The sequence below is a fragment of the Lipotes vexillifer genome, unplaced genomic scaffold, assembly GCF_000442215.2.
Source record: "Lipotes vexillifer unplaced genomic scaffold, Lipotes_vexillifer_v1.1 scaffold334, whole genome shotgun sequence".
In the NCBI taxonomy this organism is placed as follows: Eukaryota; Metazoa; Chordata; class Mammalia; order Artiodactyla; family Lipotidae; genus Lipotes; species Lipotes vexillifer.
The window spans coordinates 171,738-189,574 of NW_006799673.1; the positions used below are offsets into that span (position 1 = coordinate 171,738).

At 35.7% G+C, this 17,837-nt stretch overlaps 1 protein-coding gene across 2 annotated transcripts in view; it reads right to left on the reverse strand.

The window, feature by feature from the left end:
• Positions 1 to 17,837, reverse strand: part of UBE2Q2 (ubiquitin conjugating enzyme E2 Q2) — a 71,487-nt gene that overhangs the window by 49,875 nt on the left and 3,775 nt on the right. Inside the window, exons 2-3 of one of the 2 annotated variants that reach the window (XM_007471840.1) lie at positions 10,124 to 10,225; positions 5,680 to 5,784 (exon numbers count right to left, since the gene is read on the reverse strand). In XM_007471840.1, the coding sequence (XP_007471902.1) occupies positions 5,680 to 5,784; positions 10,124 to 10,225 (207 nt within the window). The remainder of the gene's footprint in view (positions 1 to 5,679; positions 5,785 to 10,123; positions 10,226 to 17,837) is intronic. The other variant, XM_007471841.1, reaches the window with a different exon arrangement.

The following is a 17,837-nucleotide window of genomic DNA, read 5'->3' on the forward strand; positions in this document are numbered from 1 at the left end:
GACTTCATAATAGCAAGTGGCTCTGAATGCCCCAAAGGAATGTTGGAAATTAAAACCCCATACTTCACAGTTAAAGAAAAAAACCATGCCAACTTCCAGAAAGAAAAAATATAAAGAGCTAAGAATCAGACAGGCATCAGCCTTTTCATCTGTAACAACAAATACCAGAAGAAAAAAGTGTAAAGAACTTGGAAGAGACTCAATTATGAACTTAGAATTTGATATCTAGTTCCATCAGGATGGGAGCCATACCTGTGTTTGTTCAGCACTGGATCCTCAACATTTACATAGAGTACTTTACACAGAGTCAAATAAATACTTGTTAAATGAATAATAAAAACAGACACAGTATTCAAGGAACACTCTTCATACACATCCCCACAAATCCTTTCTAGAAAAAAAGACATTATTCAGGGATATATTTCAGAAAGGGGCAACCATGGAATACAAGAAACAGCAATAAGCGGAGACAACAGCAACATCAATGGTTAAGTCTAAGCAATTGCTGCTAATGCAGCTGAAAGGTTACAGGCCATATTCTCTGACCACAGTGAAAAACGAAAAACCCAAAAGCCGTCTGAGAATCTCTAAAAACATTTTTTTCTAAATAATTCTTGAATTTAAGAAGAAATGGACCCTCATGCCCCAGTAGTCCACTCTTAAATACATGCCCAGAGACATACTTGCACGGGTGTACCATGTACTACAGACAAGAATGATCATGGTAGCACTGTTCCTAATAGCAAACTGGAATTAACCCAAATGTCAGTCAACAAATGGATAAGTATGTTATTGTACATTCAAACAATGGAATAAATATAGCAATGTAAAAGAACTACAGCTACACACAGTATAAATGAATATACTCACAATGGTGAGCAAAGACAAACATGAACGACTACATAGTATAACTTAATATGAAGCTCAAACAGCAGGCAACACTAAACCATATTGTTCAGGGTTGAATATATGAGTGATAAGACTAGAGAAAAGTAAGGAGAGGATTAGCATACAAGGGAATGATAATCTGAAAGGAGCCTGCAGAAGACTCTGCAGTGCCAGCAATGTTCTATTTCTTTACCTGGGTGGTGGCTAGGTGGTATAGTTGTCAGGTATTCACCATAACTTTTATACTAAACTTATGTCTATATGCTTTCAATACATATTATTTCGAACTTTTTCTTGTAAAATATAAGAGTGATACGAACAAGAGATGGAATCAAACTACTTAGAAAACACAAACTATTTAGAAAATAAGTATACTAAATTTTAAAACCTGTGCAATAAAGTCAAACAGCACTCGGAAGAAAACAAACACGCTTACATGTTTGATAAAAAAGCAGTTTAAATCATATTGATCCAGTAAACTAAAAAAGAAAAAGGAGACATTATTAAGACTGGAGTGAAAAATAAAAACATTCAATTTAACAAATAAAACTAAGGGCCAGTTCTTTCAATAGACCATTATAATAAAACAGACAAGCCTCTGACAAGTAATCAAGGAAACTTCAGGATTATAACCACAGATGAAGATGATGCAAAAAGTGAATACTCTGCACATCTTTGCAACAGCTTCAAATGTATAGATGAAGTTACCAATTTTTTAGAACCTAAAATTACTAAAACTGACAGAAAAAATGGAAAATCTAAATAGACTAATACACAGAAGAGAAAAATGGATCAGGTTCAGATCTTTGTTTAAATCAGGCTTTCTCAACCTTGGAACTATTGATATTTGGGGCCAAATAATTCTTTGTTGTGGGGAACTGTCCTGACATTGCAGGATGTTTAGTAACATCCCGTCTACCCACAAAAAGCCAACAGCACACTCCTCCAACCGGCCAGCTGTGACAATCCAAAATATCGCCAGATACTTCCAAATGTCCCATGGGAGGCAAAACTGCCCCCAGGTGACAATTAAAACTGTTCTAGATCTTAGGAAAAAAACACAAGGCTTGGGGCTTCCCTGGTGGCGCAGTGGTTGAGAGTCCTCCTGCTGATGCAGGGGACACGGGTTCGTGCCCCGGTCTGGGAAGATCCCACATGCCGCGGAGGGGCTGGGTCCGTGAGCCATGGCCGCTGGGCCTGTGAGTCTGGAGCCTGTGCTCCACAACGGGAGAGGCCACAACAGTGAGAGGCCCGCGTACCGCAAAAAGTAAAAATAAAAAAATAACACAAAGCTTCCCAAGTCATGAGACTGCTTATACCCTGATACCAAAATGAAACAAGAAGAGCTTAAAAGGAAACAGACTATATTACAATCTCAATTAAAGTAGAAAAATCCAAAAATAAAGTATCATATCTATTGTGTTCCACCCCCAACTACCAACCTATGTAGGTGCCGAACGTTTATTATGGGAATGCAAGGATGACTCAAAATTAGGAAATTTCTTCATGTAATTCACAAGTTATATCTTGTGAATGGAATTATATGCAGTCGTGAAAAACAAGGTAGATCTATATGTACTGTGTCCACGATATATTAAGTTAAAAACCTAAGTTGCAAATATTCTAAAGAAGCAGATTGAACATAAAATATATTCTTCTCCCATCTCTTTCCTGAGGCTCCACTAGAATTACAATGAAGACATATGATGAAGAATAAACACTGTACAAACACACAATGGTAACAAAAAATAAAAGGGGGCTACCAGCAGAAAAAAAGAATTCACTCATGCTAGAAGATGACAGTGAATGGAAGAATGGTAATTAATGGAGCAAACAAGTAAAGCCATAGGATAGGGGATAATCAGGTGGCTAATTTGTCCCACAGCACCCTGGAGAGGCTCTAGACTCAGACACCAGGTACATTCGACAGCAGGAGTGATGGATAGGATTGAAAATGTACATTAACTGAAAGCCTATATACAGAACAAACTGTCCAGCCACCAAAACACACTGCTCTCCTTAAGCAAAACTCAGGCATACACATCTACCTCAAGCAAGAGATTATAAGGTTTCATGTCCAGAGAAACCTAATAGTTCCAGCCATCATTTATGACTATGCCAGGAGATAGGGGGTGGGGGATAGGGGGTTGAAGTCAGCTTAAATTCCTCCTAAAAGCGATCAGTTGACAAGTCTTGGCAACAAAGAACTCCCAAGCCTTTCAGTACACCTCTCTCAAATATGAATGAAGAAAAAGAAGGAAAAAACATGAATAAGCAACAGAGAATAAATAGGTATATGAGGAAAGTCTTCAGAAAGAAAAAAAAGACCAAGATAAACTAAAAAAAAATTATTAAAGACTTATTAAACTTATTAAAGAAAAATAGAGATGCTTGAGGGAGAGTATCAAAGTAACTCCTTAAAGACACTCATGAATATATTACATTGATAAAAACAAAAACACAATGCTATCAATAAGGAATAATCAGAGAACAAGAACTTATGGTTCATCTTTGGAGAGGACCCACAATGAACGACACCTCCCAGCATTCATCCCTTATATGGACCCTTCCCACCATATGGGCTGGCCCTGTGACTTGCTTTAAACCAATAAACATGGTAGAAATGACACTGGGCCAGTTTCAGATCTAAACCTTAAGAAAGCCTGGCAGCTTCCACTTTTGTGCTCTTAGAAGCCAAAAATAAAAATTCTGACTACCTTCCTAAATAAAGAGAAGCCACGTAAAGAGACCCTGGAATGAGAAGATGTAATGTGGAAAGAAGGGCCATGTGAGGAAACAGCAAGGCACCAGACATGTGAATGAAGAAGCCATGCTGGACATTTCAGTGCAGTCATGTGTCCAAATAACTACCAGTCCCAGCCACTATTTGACTGCACAGTGAAGTCAGCAGAAAAACTGTCCAGCTAAGCCTAACCAACTCACACAGTCGTGCTAGATAGAATTGTTGTTTTAAGCCATTAAGTTCTAAGGTAACTGGTTAAGCAGCAATAAATAACCAAAATAAAACTTAAAGTTATGACTGTTCAAGTAAAATTTCCAGAAGTTGAAAGATAAGAAAAATGTTCCAGAATTTGAAATTAAAACAGAGACAGAATACAGTGATAATAAGAGATACAAAGACTCAAGTGAGGAGGTCTAAAATCCTATTAGTAGGCATTCCAAAATGAACAAATAAAGAATGGAAAGGAGAAAGTTACCACAGAAAAAAATATAAGAACATTTACCCAAGAAGAAAGATTCAAGAATACAAATTTGAGAAGGTCCATCCACAGAGTACCCAAAAAAAAAAGGAAAAACAAACAAACAAACAAACAAAAAAACTCAGTACACCACTGTGATATTTCAGAACAGCAGGGAAAGAACAAAGTCCTAAAAGCTTCTCGAAGTCGCACAGAGATGACTAAGACTCAGAATGGCATCAGGCTTCAACAATACCATTGACTAGAAGACAACAGCAGTTACCATTTATTCTCAGGGAAAATTATTCTCAACTTAGAATTATATATTCAACCACACTATCAGTCAAGTGAAGGCAGTTACCATTTATTGGGCATTTACTATGCATCAGGAACTGCTCTAAATGATTTACATGCACCAACTCATTTAATCTTTATAGCTCTCCCCAAATATAGGTATTACTACCATTTCCCCATTTTGCAAATGGGAAACTGATGTACATATTGCTAGGTAATTAGCCCAAGCTAATTAGGTAATTAAACCAAGATTAAACCCATGGTGGTCTGGCTATATATATATATATATATATATATATATATATATATATATATATATATATATATATATATATATATACACATACATATACATATATTTTTTTAAGAAGTTAGAACTCAGAAAATGTACTACCCCTTGACGTTTTTTTAAGATTTTACTTGCGTAAAATCATTTTACTCAGGCAAAATGAGAAAAGGTAAGCCAAGAAAGAAGACATAAAATCTGGAAACAGTGGATCTACTACTCCAGCAGAGGAGACAAGAAAAATTTCAATATGACAGCTTAATAGCAAGCCCAGAAAACAACCTGCCAAGACTGGTGCAGAAGAGCCAAAGGTTCCAGAAGAGAGGGAGATGTCATAGAAAAGAGACAGAACATAACTTTTTTAAACTAAGAATTATTATTATAAGGAAGACATTGCAAAACAAAAAACTGTACAGAGGAAATATAAAACTCTACACTACAAAGTCCTAATGATAAGTGGTGATTATCCATATGACTAAATATAATGATGTTTTAGGAAGGTGAGGTGGGTGGGTAAGTGGGTGGTATAAAAGCTAAATCTTTATTATAGTACAAATCAATAAATTATGCCTAAATAGGTAAATCCAGAAATCCAGAGAGGTTAGAAATGGTGGTGAGCTAGTGGGTATTTCTGCTGCTTGGAGGAGATAGCATTTGAGTTAGGACTTAAGAAGCACAAATGGGTATAGAGAGATGGCATTCCAGGTGAAGGTAAGTGAATAAACAAAAGCAAACAACTGCAGAAGCAAGGAACAGTTATGGAAACCAGGAACATTAACAACAAAAAGGTAGTGGTAGGGAGGGGGCAACTGTTTGCCTGTCATAGTAAATAAGAGCAGCTCCCAAGAATGAAAAGGTTATTTTTAGTACCTAAAACAAACAAAACAATTCAACAGGAAAACAAAAACTAAGTTCTAAATAAGTTGTATAATAATGAGAAATCATCCTAGTTTTACTTGTGCTTGAGACAATTTATTTTAGCTCTTGAACACTAGAGAATTTTTACTTTACCTGACCCGTGGGTAGTGGTTGATCTAGCATCTCAACATCCAGGTGCTTAGGAAGGTTATATAATCTGCAGAGTTCACATATCAACCACTTCAACTGCTGACGAAGCTACAAAACACATTTCAGTAAATAAGCATTATGTTAAAGAGCCCTTAGAGACATGAATAACACTATAACTACTGTAACTAATCCAGTAGGAAATGAGAAAAGTTTATTGCTGCTCAATTACATCCTACAGATAAAATAACAGTCTTTAAAAAATATTTTAGGGGCTGCTAGTGTAAGAAAGTTACTATGGCTTTAGTGCAATCCCTACAACTGATACCTAGCAGAATGACATCAACAAAATGGCAGAGGAAGGGGAGCTCCAGACATTGTCTAATTTTCAGTTGTTAACTTCTTTTCTTAGTAACTTACAAGAGTACATTAATACATTAATGAGGCTACAAAAAACAGAGGCAGTGTTGCTGCACATGGTTTATAAAATTATATATTTCACAGTCATTCATTTGAAAGTAGAGGCAAATGTGGTCTAGCGGACAGAGTCTTGGAATCCAGGTGACCTTGGATACAGTATCTAATGCCCTGAGTTTTGAGTCTCCCCATCTATAAAACAAGGAAATTAAAACCTTCTCATAAGGGTAAAAATTAAATGAACTCTTCTGTGAAAACACTTGACATTTAGTAGGCTCTTAAGTGTTTGTCTAACAAACAAACAAAAAAAGACCTTACTAGGAAAACTGAATAACTCGTTTCCATTTTTAAACCCAGATTTTTAAGCATATTTACTTTAAGTAAGCAAGGTAAATTATGTGCACAAACATGTTTTTCATTGTTTAAAAAATGGTTTTCAATGTATAAGTTTAGAATTATGATTTAAGAAGAATGGTCACTATCAGTAGCCATGATTGGCAGCAAGTAAGGCAACTTACTTCACTTGGTCAGGAACAATTTCCTGGATGTCTCTAACCAAGAAAAGAGATGAAGAGAAAGGAACAGGTTTATGAAGGACTGAGGAAAACAGACACAGAATTAGAATGGGTTAAACAAAGCAAAGAACAAGCCTTTCCAAAGTGGACAATGCAGCAAGTAAAAATGAGGAAAGTTGAGCACTAAATTAGTATAAAAAAATATCCTCAAGCTTAAAAAGCAGCAAAGCCCCACCGTGGATTTGTTATCCATCCAATAAGCTCTGTTTTGTGCTCAGTACATAACAAAGACGAGGCAGGGTGAGCTGGACACAGACCCGACACTCCAACCCCTGGTACAGGAAGAGTTACGGTAGCAACTCTGTGGGAAAGACAGCAGCGTGGTGGAGATGCACCAAGCAGTAAGAAACAGGGCAGCACAGCTTCCAGGAATTTCAACTTCACACTCCACCCAAAAAAGTGTGTGAGGGATCGAAGGAAGTAACTAAGACCATGGGGAAGAACTTAAGAAATACTTATAGAAGGGAGATGGACAGGTCTTAGAAATTTACTAGATAGTCTGGCGTTGAGGGGGTGGGAGTCAGGAAACACTGGTATAAAAAAGAACTCTAAGATAGTTCCCAGCTTCAGACATGGGTAACAAGTTTCATTATTTCATTTTGCCCCATTCACAATCACAGAGAGAATTTTTGAGGGGAAACATGATGCGGGAGGTGGAATACTAAGAGGTAGATGAGTTTAAATTTAGATGTAATCATTTTGAACAGCCACAGCACATCTGAGTAAGATTCCCTGGATCTACGTGATATATAGACAGATAATGGGTTTCAAACTCAGGAGATAAATTTTATCTAGAGATACAGATTTAGGAATCACTGGAATATAGGCCATGATTTAAGTACTGCGGGTAGAAGAGATTACTCAGGGAAAGCACAGAATGAGAAGAGGCAGACCAAGGAATAAGAGCTCAGAGGAAACCAAGGCAAGGCAATAATAAGAGATAAAAACAGGACACAGTGATCTGATGGAAATCCTCATCAGATTATCAGTTCCCAGAGGACAGGGATATGACTTGTCTTTTATACCCACCACTTACCACAAAGCCTGGCATAGAAGCCAATTTTTTAAAAAATACTTTTCTGCGTTCTACTACTAATAGTTTCCTGTATCCACCCAGGTGAAAAAAAAAAGGTATGTATAATCCAACATAGATATATATATATTTATTTCTTTACTTCGTATACTAAAGGAGCCAGATTATAGACAATATGCTATGCCCTGCTTTTTCACCTTAGTATATCTTGGAACATTGTATGTGCTTTTGTGGAAAGACTGGCTGCATTCTTCTTAACTTCAACATGATATTCTATCCTAAAACTATACAGTAATTTTTATTTAACCAGCTCTTTATTGGTGGACAATAAGGAATATGTGTTTGTTGAATGGAGGAATGTTTCAATAAGGAAAGAATCAACAGTATCAAAATGCTGCAGAAACTTTAGGACTAAAAAAGAAGTCCTGGATTTGGCAACTAGAAGTAAAAATTTTAGTACAACAAAGATGGCAGAATCCAGACTATAATGAATTAAATGAATTAAAGGTGAGGAAATACAGCTTATTCTTATTCAAGAAACTAGGTTATAAAATAACTGGCAGAGAGTATAAGAAAGAGTGAAGCGTGAGTTTTGGCTTTTTTCTTTTATGTAAATATTTATTTATAAAATTGGATCCCATTTTATATCCTATGTCAATTTACTTTATGAGCATTTTTTTGATGGATACTTTAGACATGAAAAAATAACCCCACTCCTTTCTACTATTACAAAACTTACACCTTTAGATCTTTAGAGGCAACCTCCTAAGCAGTAAGGGAGCTAAGTCTATCCCTCTTTACCTGTCCTGTTGCCCCTCCCCTGCTGGAGACGTGAACATGTGTCTGTCTAGCTTTTAATTTTTTCCTCTAACTTTCATGGCTCTCTTATTACTCTTATAATACTCTATAAACCCATGTTCTTCTGTTCTTAATTTTAAGAATACATGTGCTTAAACCACCTCTAACTTATGGTGACAAAAATCTGAGGTAAGTCTCTAAATTCCCCAAATCATTAGTTCTCCTATTTATTATTAATAGAATAATCTATCCTTTCCTTATTGAGTATTTTAGTTCAATTTAACTCATTCTAAATTCTCAATTGCATGACTCTGTTTCTAAACTTCTAACTGCCTTTACCTGTCCAGCTCGGTGCCAGTACTCTTTTATTTTATTCAATATCTGGTCAGACATGTCTCTCATTTTTTTTCAACTCCATTATTGTTTTTGATTATTTACTCTTCAAAAACTTTAGAGTCACTTGTTAAGTCCCAAAAATAAATCTGTTGGGATTTTTACTGGAATTGCATTCAATTTATAAACTAACATGAAGCTATACAGATAACTGACATATTTATAATATGGAGTCTGCCCATCTAGGAACACAGTACTCAAGTCTTTCATTTTACTCAACAAATTTTTGTAGTTTTCTTGATACAAAACCTGCACACCTAACCTTATTCCTAGGTATTTAATTTTTTAAATTTAATTAGAGTTGACAATAAAATACTTGCCCACCATATTTTCTGATTATAGCTGATATTTGGGAAAACTTGATTTTTATATAATAGAACTTTTAACCAGTCATCTTAAAAATTGCTTTTTCAGCTGACTCCTTTGGATTTCTTTTTTTAAGGTAAACAATCATGTCACCTGCAAATAATAATTGGTATTTTTCTGTAAGGACTTTGTCACATCGTGGAAAAATGTAATGATAATGTTAACTTTAAAAAAGCATTTAAATTATACAAAACATAACCTCAACTATTTAAACATATCTGTAAGAGTATGTGTATTTTACTAGCAAGGGAAAAAAATACCGATAAAAAATAGCCATCATGTCAACAATGGCTGTATCAGGTAGAGAAAATAAGATTTCTATTTTCCTTTTTTTGTTGTTTTTAATTTTATTAGTTCTCTCACAATGGTCACTTATAGTTTGATAATCAAAGAAACCAGGTTCCTAAAATGGAAAGTCAGATTGTTTTATATATTAGAAAATAACTTTTTATTTATATACCTTTGACTTTTACCTCAGAGTTATAGACTCTTGACAGAAACAGCAATTGGTGTCATTCTGTCATTATTTCCCCCTCACATCTACCTTGGTCTTTTTCCCTCTTTCTACTTCCTACCTTAGCTAGTGGTCCCAACCAAAAAGGCCTGCTTAGTTTAATGATTAGGATTCATGGAAAAGAGACCACCTAATTCCTGATCTAAATTAAGACTATACCTATGGGGAATAAAAATGAAAAACCAGGTATTAAACAGTAGAATATGAAGGACAAAAAAAAAAAAGAAATCTTAAAGGAGCTAAAAACCGGGTTATCAAATAATCATTAATCAGGCTTCTATATCATATTACCTCTTAACACTTAAATTCTATATGTTCATAAGAAACAAAAAGTAGTGTGGCTTATTTTCTCACCGAATTGTTGTTCTTAGTGTCTTCTAGACGTTCCAGAACTGATGTCAGATTTGGGTCATCAGAGTCCACAAACCATATTGGTGAAGAAGATGGATAAGATTCCTGTTATAGAGACACCTACGTTAAACACATTTACAGACAGGATAACCTGGATATGCAATTAAACCTCACCACTAAATGGCAAGATGACCACAAATTTAAGTAAAGCATATCATGGAAAGAAAAGTAACACGTTAAAATCCATGTGTGGAGAAACAAAATTTTTAATGGATTTTTTTAAATAAAAATTACGTTTTACAGTTTAATCTTTCCTGTTCCATGTTACATAATTTATTAGTGTTTAAATAAAAAAAAAAAAAAAAAAAAGGACTGTACCCAGTAAGCAGTATGATTTAAAACAAACAGAAGAGAATACACTGCAAAAGTTATGTTTCATCAAAAGTATGCAAGCACCAAGGAAGACAGGCTTCCTTTCTTTACAAAGAAAGGTCTATCATGGCCTGGATTCACCAGCTTTAATATTTAAGGGCTTTAAAATCTGGAATCACAATAAATCCCTCAAAAATCAAAAACAAATTAAAAGCAAAAACTAAAAAAACCCAACCTTGAAGTAGTCTACAGAGTTAAACCATACTACTTTTTGCCTTTTAATATAAAACTACATTTCTAAGATTTATCTAGATGAGATCTAACTGAATTTTTTTAAATACAGCAAAGGAATACATATCTAGGCACATGTTTTTAAATCCTTACAAATGTTAAAAATGATTTTTTAAATCTTCTACTCACTATACTACTTGCCTTCTGAGTAGTGTAATTACAGAAGCTACTTTGAGATTTCTCTCCAATAGAAAATTGGCCCCTAAAAATCAATCCCATTTAATTTTGCCTTTTTCCTAATAATTTCCCATCCCTTCTTAGATTGCAAGGAAGACTCTGGCTTCTAAAGGACAAATTTCTTAAATGAGGTTAAGATTACTTCTTAAATACAGCAAGGTGTTAGAAAGGCAGAACAGACAGCAACATAGCTGTCTTAGGGCTACATTCAGTACTCACTAGCCACGGGAGCTGGGCTCTGAGACAGGCATTCTCCTTGTACAGCTACTGTCTGTGTGCTCCAGCTCATCCAGGTCAATGATGTTCTTGAACACTGTAATAGGCTGCCTCTAAAATGGCTCCAATAATCTTAACCTCCTGGTAGTCACACCCTTGTACAATGTAATTCCCTCCCCTAGGCCTGAAGACTCACTTCTAACAAACAGAATACAATAAAAATAATGGATGTCACCTCTGAAATTACGTTACAAAAAGAGGAGAAGTTCTGTCTTGCTCACCCTCCCCTGCTCTTTCACTTGCTCCCCCTGATGGAAGCAGCTCCCTACGGAGAGGCCCAAATCCACTTGGCAAGGGATTGAGAGAGGCCTCTGACCAAGAGCCAGCTAAAATCTGAGGTCCTCAGACCAACAGCCTGAGGAGATGAATCCTACCAACAACTGCATGAATGAGTTGGAGGCAGAGCCTCTCCCTGTCCAGCCTTGAGTTGACTGCAGCATCAGCCAACACCCTGACTGCCTTGTCAGAGACCCTGAGCCAGGGAACCCAAGTAAGTCATGCACAGATTCTTGACCCGTAGAAACTGTGAAGTAATTTTGTTTTAAGCTGCTAAACTTGTTGCAGAGCAATATGTAACTAATTCAAACACCATAAAATGCCAATATTTTATTCCATCACACAAACTATTACCAAGAAATGCTATTACTACATATAAATTTTTAAAAGCACAATTATTATGTGTTGATTTTTAAAAGTTAATGAACTAAGCATGACATGTTTCTACCTAATAACAGACATTTACTCTGTTCATTTGTACTGTTTTCTATTATATATTAGGGAAAAGCCATTATTATTAGTATTAGGTACAGTTAGATTCTAGTCATAGAGAAACAACAATTTTGAAGAAACAGTTTAAAGAAGCATTGCTTTGAGAACTCTGATCTCAATTATAATATAGTTGGAGCCACAGAAACTGATTATTTTTAAAGCATTTTACAAAACGTTCTTTAAAGAAAGAAAAACTGTACTGAAGTAGGACATCATTATATCCATTCAGTAATGGATATATTATTTTTGTATTCTCATTCCTCAAACTCTTACTGTGTCCCAAACCTCTTTAAGGCTAAAAGGTAAACAGACTGTCTTCAAAATTAATGCTAATCTTAAAGAGAATTACTTATTACATTTTCTTTAAATTCTTCAGCCTAGTTTGAGAACACACCATCTAAACCATTTTTATTGTTTTAGATTTGTATTTTCTTTAGCCTTAAAAGAAAAAAAAAAGCACTAAATTCTCAGCTTCATTATGTAGATTAAACTTCTGCATAAACAAAAGAAAATATATGAATTGTTGCTCTGGACTAAAACCCCTCAAAACCATATTATGAGAATTGCAAAAAAAAGAAAAACAGAAAACAAATACTGAGATCAGTTACTACCTATGCCATATTTTTCTAATCCTGTACAAAAGAAGACAGGATATATACTAGGTCTAAGCAACTATGTTAACAGTTCTCAAGTGGGGCCCTTGGACTCCTAGGTCCTAACTATTTCTACAAGAATACTAAGATGTTAATTGCCTTTTTCACATTGACATCTGTACCGATGGTGCAGACATAATGGTGGGTAAAACTAACTGCTGGTACCTTAGCACAGATAAAGGCAGTTGACACCAAACTATACTTGAAAACATGGTATTCACCACCAGTCATTCAAGGTGTTTAAAAGAAAAAAAAGGCATTTCACTTATGAATGTCTGTGATGAGGCAGTTATTTTACTAAATCTCAATCCTCACGTCTTTTTAATATTGCAAGTGATGAAATGTGAAGCACACATGAGCACTCCTACAGAACACATGAGAAACAGCACTTGTATGACAATTGTGAGCTGAACTAACCACTTTCACAGGACACAATTTTCACTTGAAAGAATGACTGACAAACAATGGTTATTCCAACTTGGATTTTTGATAGATGTTTTCTCCAAAAAGAATGAAGACAGCCTGTTATTTCAAGGAAAACACAGGACAGTATTTATTGGTAATGATAAAATTCAAGCTTTCAAGCAAAAATTAGAATTTTGCAAAACCTGTATCCACCACTGTGAGCCTGACAGCTTCCTAACAGTATTCTGATGAGGTTGATGGTGCTATTAATGAATATAATGTTTTCATGTCACCTAACGAAATGTATCAACATTTAGAAGATTTCAGTGAACCAATACTTTCCAAATGACCAATGTATGATGTCATAATATCATGGGTAAAAGATCCATTCAAAGTTCAAGAAAAAAACAAGTTTGGGTAGAGTACCAAAAATAATATCTACAACTATCTAAAATAGCTGTTACAATATTCCTTTTTCCAACCAAGTATCTGTGTGAGGCTGGATTTTCTTCCTATTACTTCAACCAGAACAACATATCACCACAGATTGAATGCAGAAGCAAATGACAGACCAGACATCAAAGAGATTCACCTCAAAAAATGTAAAACTGTGGGGCTTCCCTGGTGGTGCAGTGGTTGAGAGTCCGCCTGCTGATGCAGGGGACACGGGTTCGTGTGCCGGTCCAGGAAGATCCCCCATGCCGCTGAGCGGCTGGGCCCGTGAGCCATGGCCGCTGAGCCTGTGCGTCCGGAGCCTGTGCTCCGCAATGGGAGAGGCCACAACAGTGAGAGGCCCGCGTATGGCAAAAAAAAAAAAAAAAAGTAAAATTGTGTCACTATTCTCATTAAAACTTTTTGGTTTAGAGCATAAGGTCATTTTCCACAAAAACATTTATATTAACATGTAATGAGTTCATCTTAATGAATATTTTAAATATTTGTTTTAATTTCTAATGATAAATACTGATAGATAACCTACATAAACAAAAGCTCCTTGGGACCTCAATATATTTTTAATAGTGTAAAAGAGTCTTGACTCCAAAAAACCTTGATAACTGCTGCCTGCCCCCTATCTCCCAACCTTTTTCCCCCTCGCTCTCAGAATTTCTTCCTTGGAAGAAACATCCTTTTATCATTCTATATTAATGTGGTTCTACTGAGGTTAGTGTCCTATCTCCTTCCCATCTTCCTACCTCCCTCCCTTGACCCAAAACCTGATCACAGGTCTCTACCAGCCTATCCTACTCCCAGTGGTTAGCTGTCAGATGAGCTAAACCAGGCAAATCTGGGTCTTCTCTGGGACTAGAGCCGTCTTTCTTGGAGATCCAGCATCACAAGGACAATGTTGGCCAACCGGGGTAGCCAGCTATATCTTGCCAAAATAGAGAGGGTTAAAAGAAACCGAACTGTTTTCTAGAGGGTCATAGATATTTATACTATGCTTTGTGCCACGACTGTGAGAATGCCCCTTTCACTTCACACCTGCTAACGTTTTCACCAATCTAATAAAAGCTGCTACCTGGAAGAAAAAAAAAAGTTCCTACACAATATAATTTGTTACAACAGCTCCAAAAACCAATTCATCAACAAGAACAGAAAGCTATCACTTCTAGGAAAATTTCAAAGGGTATTACCTATATGCACAAGGATTTAGCTCTAGCTATTAATGCTCAAAGCATTACTTAAAATAGAAGAAAACAGAAACCACCAATAGTAGCAGACACAACTGACTCAATGCTATAGTCATGTAACAGAACAGCACATGATAACTGAAGACACTGGAGGAATAAGTTTATGACAAAGGTCTACAATATTTCTGAGTGAAAAATCAGATAACAAAATAACCTGATTTTTTCAAAAGGGAGAGGGAATCTACATAAACATAAGAGAAAAAAGATGACCAGATGACAAGATATGTACCATAATTTTGACAGTGGTGTCTTCTGAGTGGTAGAATTACAGGTGATTTTTTTTTCTAGTTTTGCTTATCCTGTTTTTAGACTTCTTAAATGTCTTATTTTCCACATTATAAAATATCCACTACCACCACCTCTGGAAACTGAATCTTCAGCACAAATTTCACATCATGGTCAAGGCTTGTTCAGTGTAATATTTAGAAGACAATCTACATACCTTGAAAGGCATCTAAAATTATCACCAATATTTAAAACTAAGCATTAATGCTTTCAACCTCTCATATACCTCAAGCTTTTAAATTTTTACAAGGTTAACAACTAAGCTTTGTATCTATCTTGAAAAGATAGTTTCCTTACTATTTCTCTTTAAAATGACCCATGATATACAATTTTTAAACAACAGATGGTGCTCTAAAATCCCAGTGTAAGTTCAAGCAGCTTTCCTTACATTAAATGTTTAAGTGCTTCTAACACCTCTCTTTCTGGCCAGTTATGAAAATTTTAGACAATTATCTAAGCATCTAATTACTCAGGGACCCTGTTTTTTCCTCAATTCTACTATTAGTTTTATAGTGATTTGAAGGCTTGAAGGATGAGGTTGTCCATGACCACCACCATAAAGGTTACCATAAGTGGACAAATTTCAAAGAAGTTCACCACCACGGCCACTGCCACCATAAAATGTTGTGCTGTCCTAATCTAAGGCAACATAACTCAAGGTTAATCAAACCAACCTCTTTGCTTGTTATTGCCTAAGGAGTTTGTCTTGCTCAGAAATAGCTTTCTTTAGCTATTTTTCCACATAAATCCACTAAGAGACTGATGTGTGGCTCTATATCAAGCAGCAGCCAGCAAAACTGCCTGCCAGAATGCTCAGTTTCTGGCATTTTTCCAAATGACATGAAATCCTTGGAGATGGCTGTATCCTTTTTTTGAAAATTGATACACATACTTCTTGTTGAAGGTTCAAAGGTATAACAGTTTTAATTCTTCTGGAGAACAGCTATGGGACACTCTATTTTCACACTTTGCTGTTCAATAAATGTGGGATGGAGAATGAAATAAACTGACAGAATTACCATATGGTAGCTTAATAAAATTCTAAATGACCTGACAACATAAAAAAGCTACCCAAAAAAAAGAAGAAAAAGAGACTGCTCCCTGATAATCATTTTACAAGTAAACAACATACAACTAAATATCTAACATGACCAGAGCCCAGAGAAGCAGAGTAAAAACACTAACATTTGGTAAAAGAAAAATGCATATATACCCCTGTGATCTGAAAAAAATTCCTAAGTGTTTGTTTGAATAGCAAATTACAGCTAATCAAAACATCATTCTAAAGGCACTGAGACAGAGAAAACAAAAGTGCTGAAGAGAATTCAAACCACCTAATCTGCAGAAACCACTGGTTTCCTTGGTTCTGAGTCCGCTTTGTCTTTCAGAATGATCTTTCAGAAGAGAACACAGAACACTATTACAATGGCCTTGGAAAAAGGGACCTCTGCTTCACCACTCTGGCTCTCCAGTAATGCTTTATTTGGCAGGGACTATTTAAATTCAATTCCCCACTAAATTCAATTCCCCACCCCTCAACTAGCTGACATTTATCTAATACTATCCTTTTCCAGGCCTAAGGAAGTTTAACAACAACAACGAAAAAAAACAAGTTACTAAAGGATACACCATTCACAAAATGGAAATCTAAGTCTCCTCTCTTCATGTATCTGTTCCTTTCAAGGAAGGGCATAAAAATGGGGATGAGGGAAGAGAGATACCAACTAGGAATTTGACTCTATATTATAAATTGGTCAAATGAATGGAAACAATGATTCCTCTGGACTGAAAGTACCACTGAGGTGCTTAACATGACAGCTGTGATACTTCCAAAAGATTCTCCAGGAGTTCAATTTGGAAAAGTAATCTGTCCCAGGAGAGCAGACCAAAGAAAAGGTCTTGGGCTCTTTAGTCAAGTTTTGTTATTTTCCTTTGTATAACTTTCTCTGGGCTACTTTTTATCAATGTAAAGACTAGAAACAAGAAAAATTAAGAAATTAACAGCAGTGGTTTATTTCCCATGAAAAGCTATTAAAAAGCATTTTCAAAAGTGTTATTCAGCTGCTAATGACACCATCACTTTTATATTTGTAGAGATCATTATCAATGTTAAAGAGCTTTCCTATATATGCTCTCATGTGGGGCAAAAAGTATTATCTATTTTATAGAAAAATACAGTGAAAGTAGTAATTTGCTTAAGGTCCCAATGACTAAAGACTAAATTTTTTTCCGTCTCCTAAACTCTCAGCTCTAACATTTTTAATTTAGTATCTTGCTGTTAGGGTGGGGAGGGGGGTAACCTTTTTGGCAATGATGAATAGAAATTTAATTTAAAAAATGTTCCACCACAAATAGCCTGGCAAATAGCCACTCAGGCAGAAAGAGTAATGATTTATGCTACACAAATAATAAAGCACTATGAGGTTTTATTTGTTTACCAGCTAATTTACTTCCTGGGGGGGATTTCTCACTCTAAAACAGTAATTCCCTACCAAGAGTTCCCAAATGCCAAGAAGTCCATAAAAGGAGTAATGGAGTTGCCAAGTTATGCTAAATATTTCAAAAGGACTAAAACAAAGTCCTACACTAGCTCCCAATAAGGCTGCACAAGTTATTAAAACGAGCTGCTTTGATTTTAGGTGTGATCATAACAACTGGATGTTAGCACTGACTGGCAATTAGATCTATTTACTGAAAATGGAAAGACAATACTTCTAAGTTTGCATGACAAACTTTCATATCATGAGTTCACAGAAAACAAGTAAAAAAAGACTCCTTGAAGTTGAAAATAGCACTCTT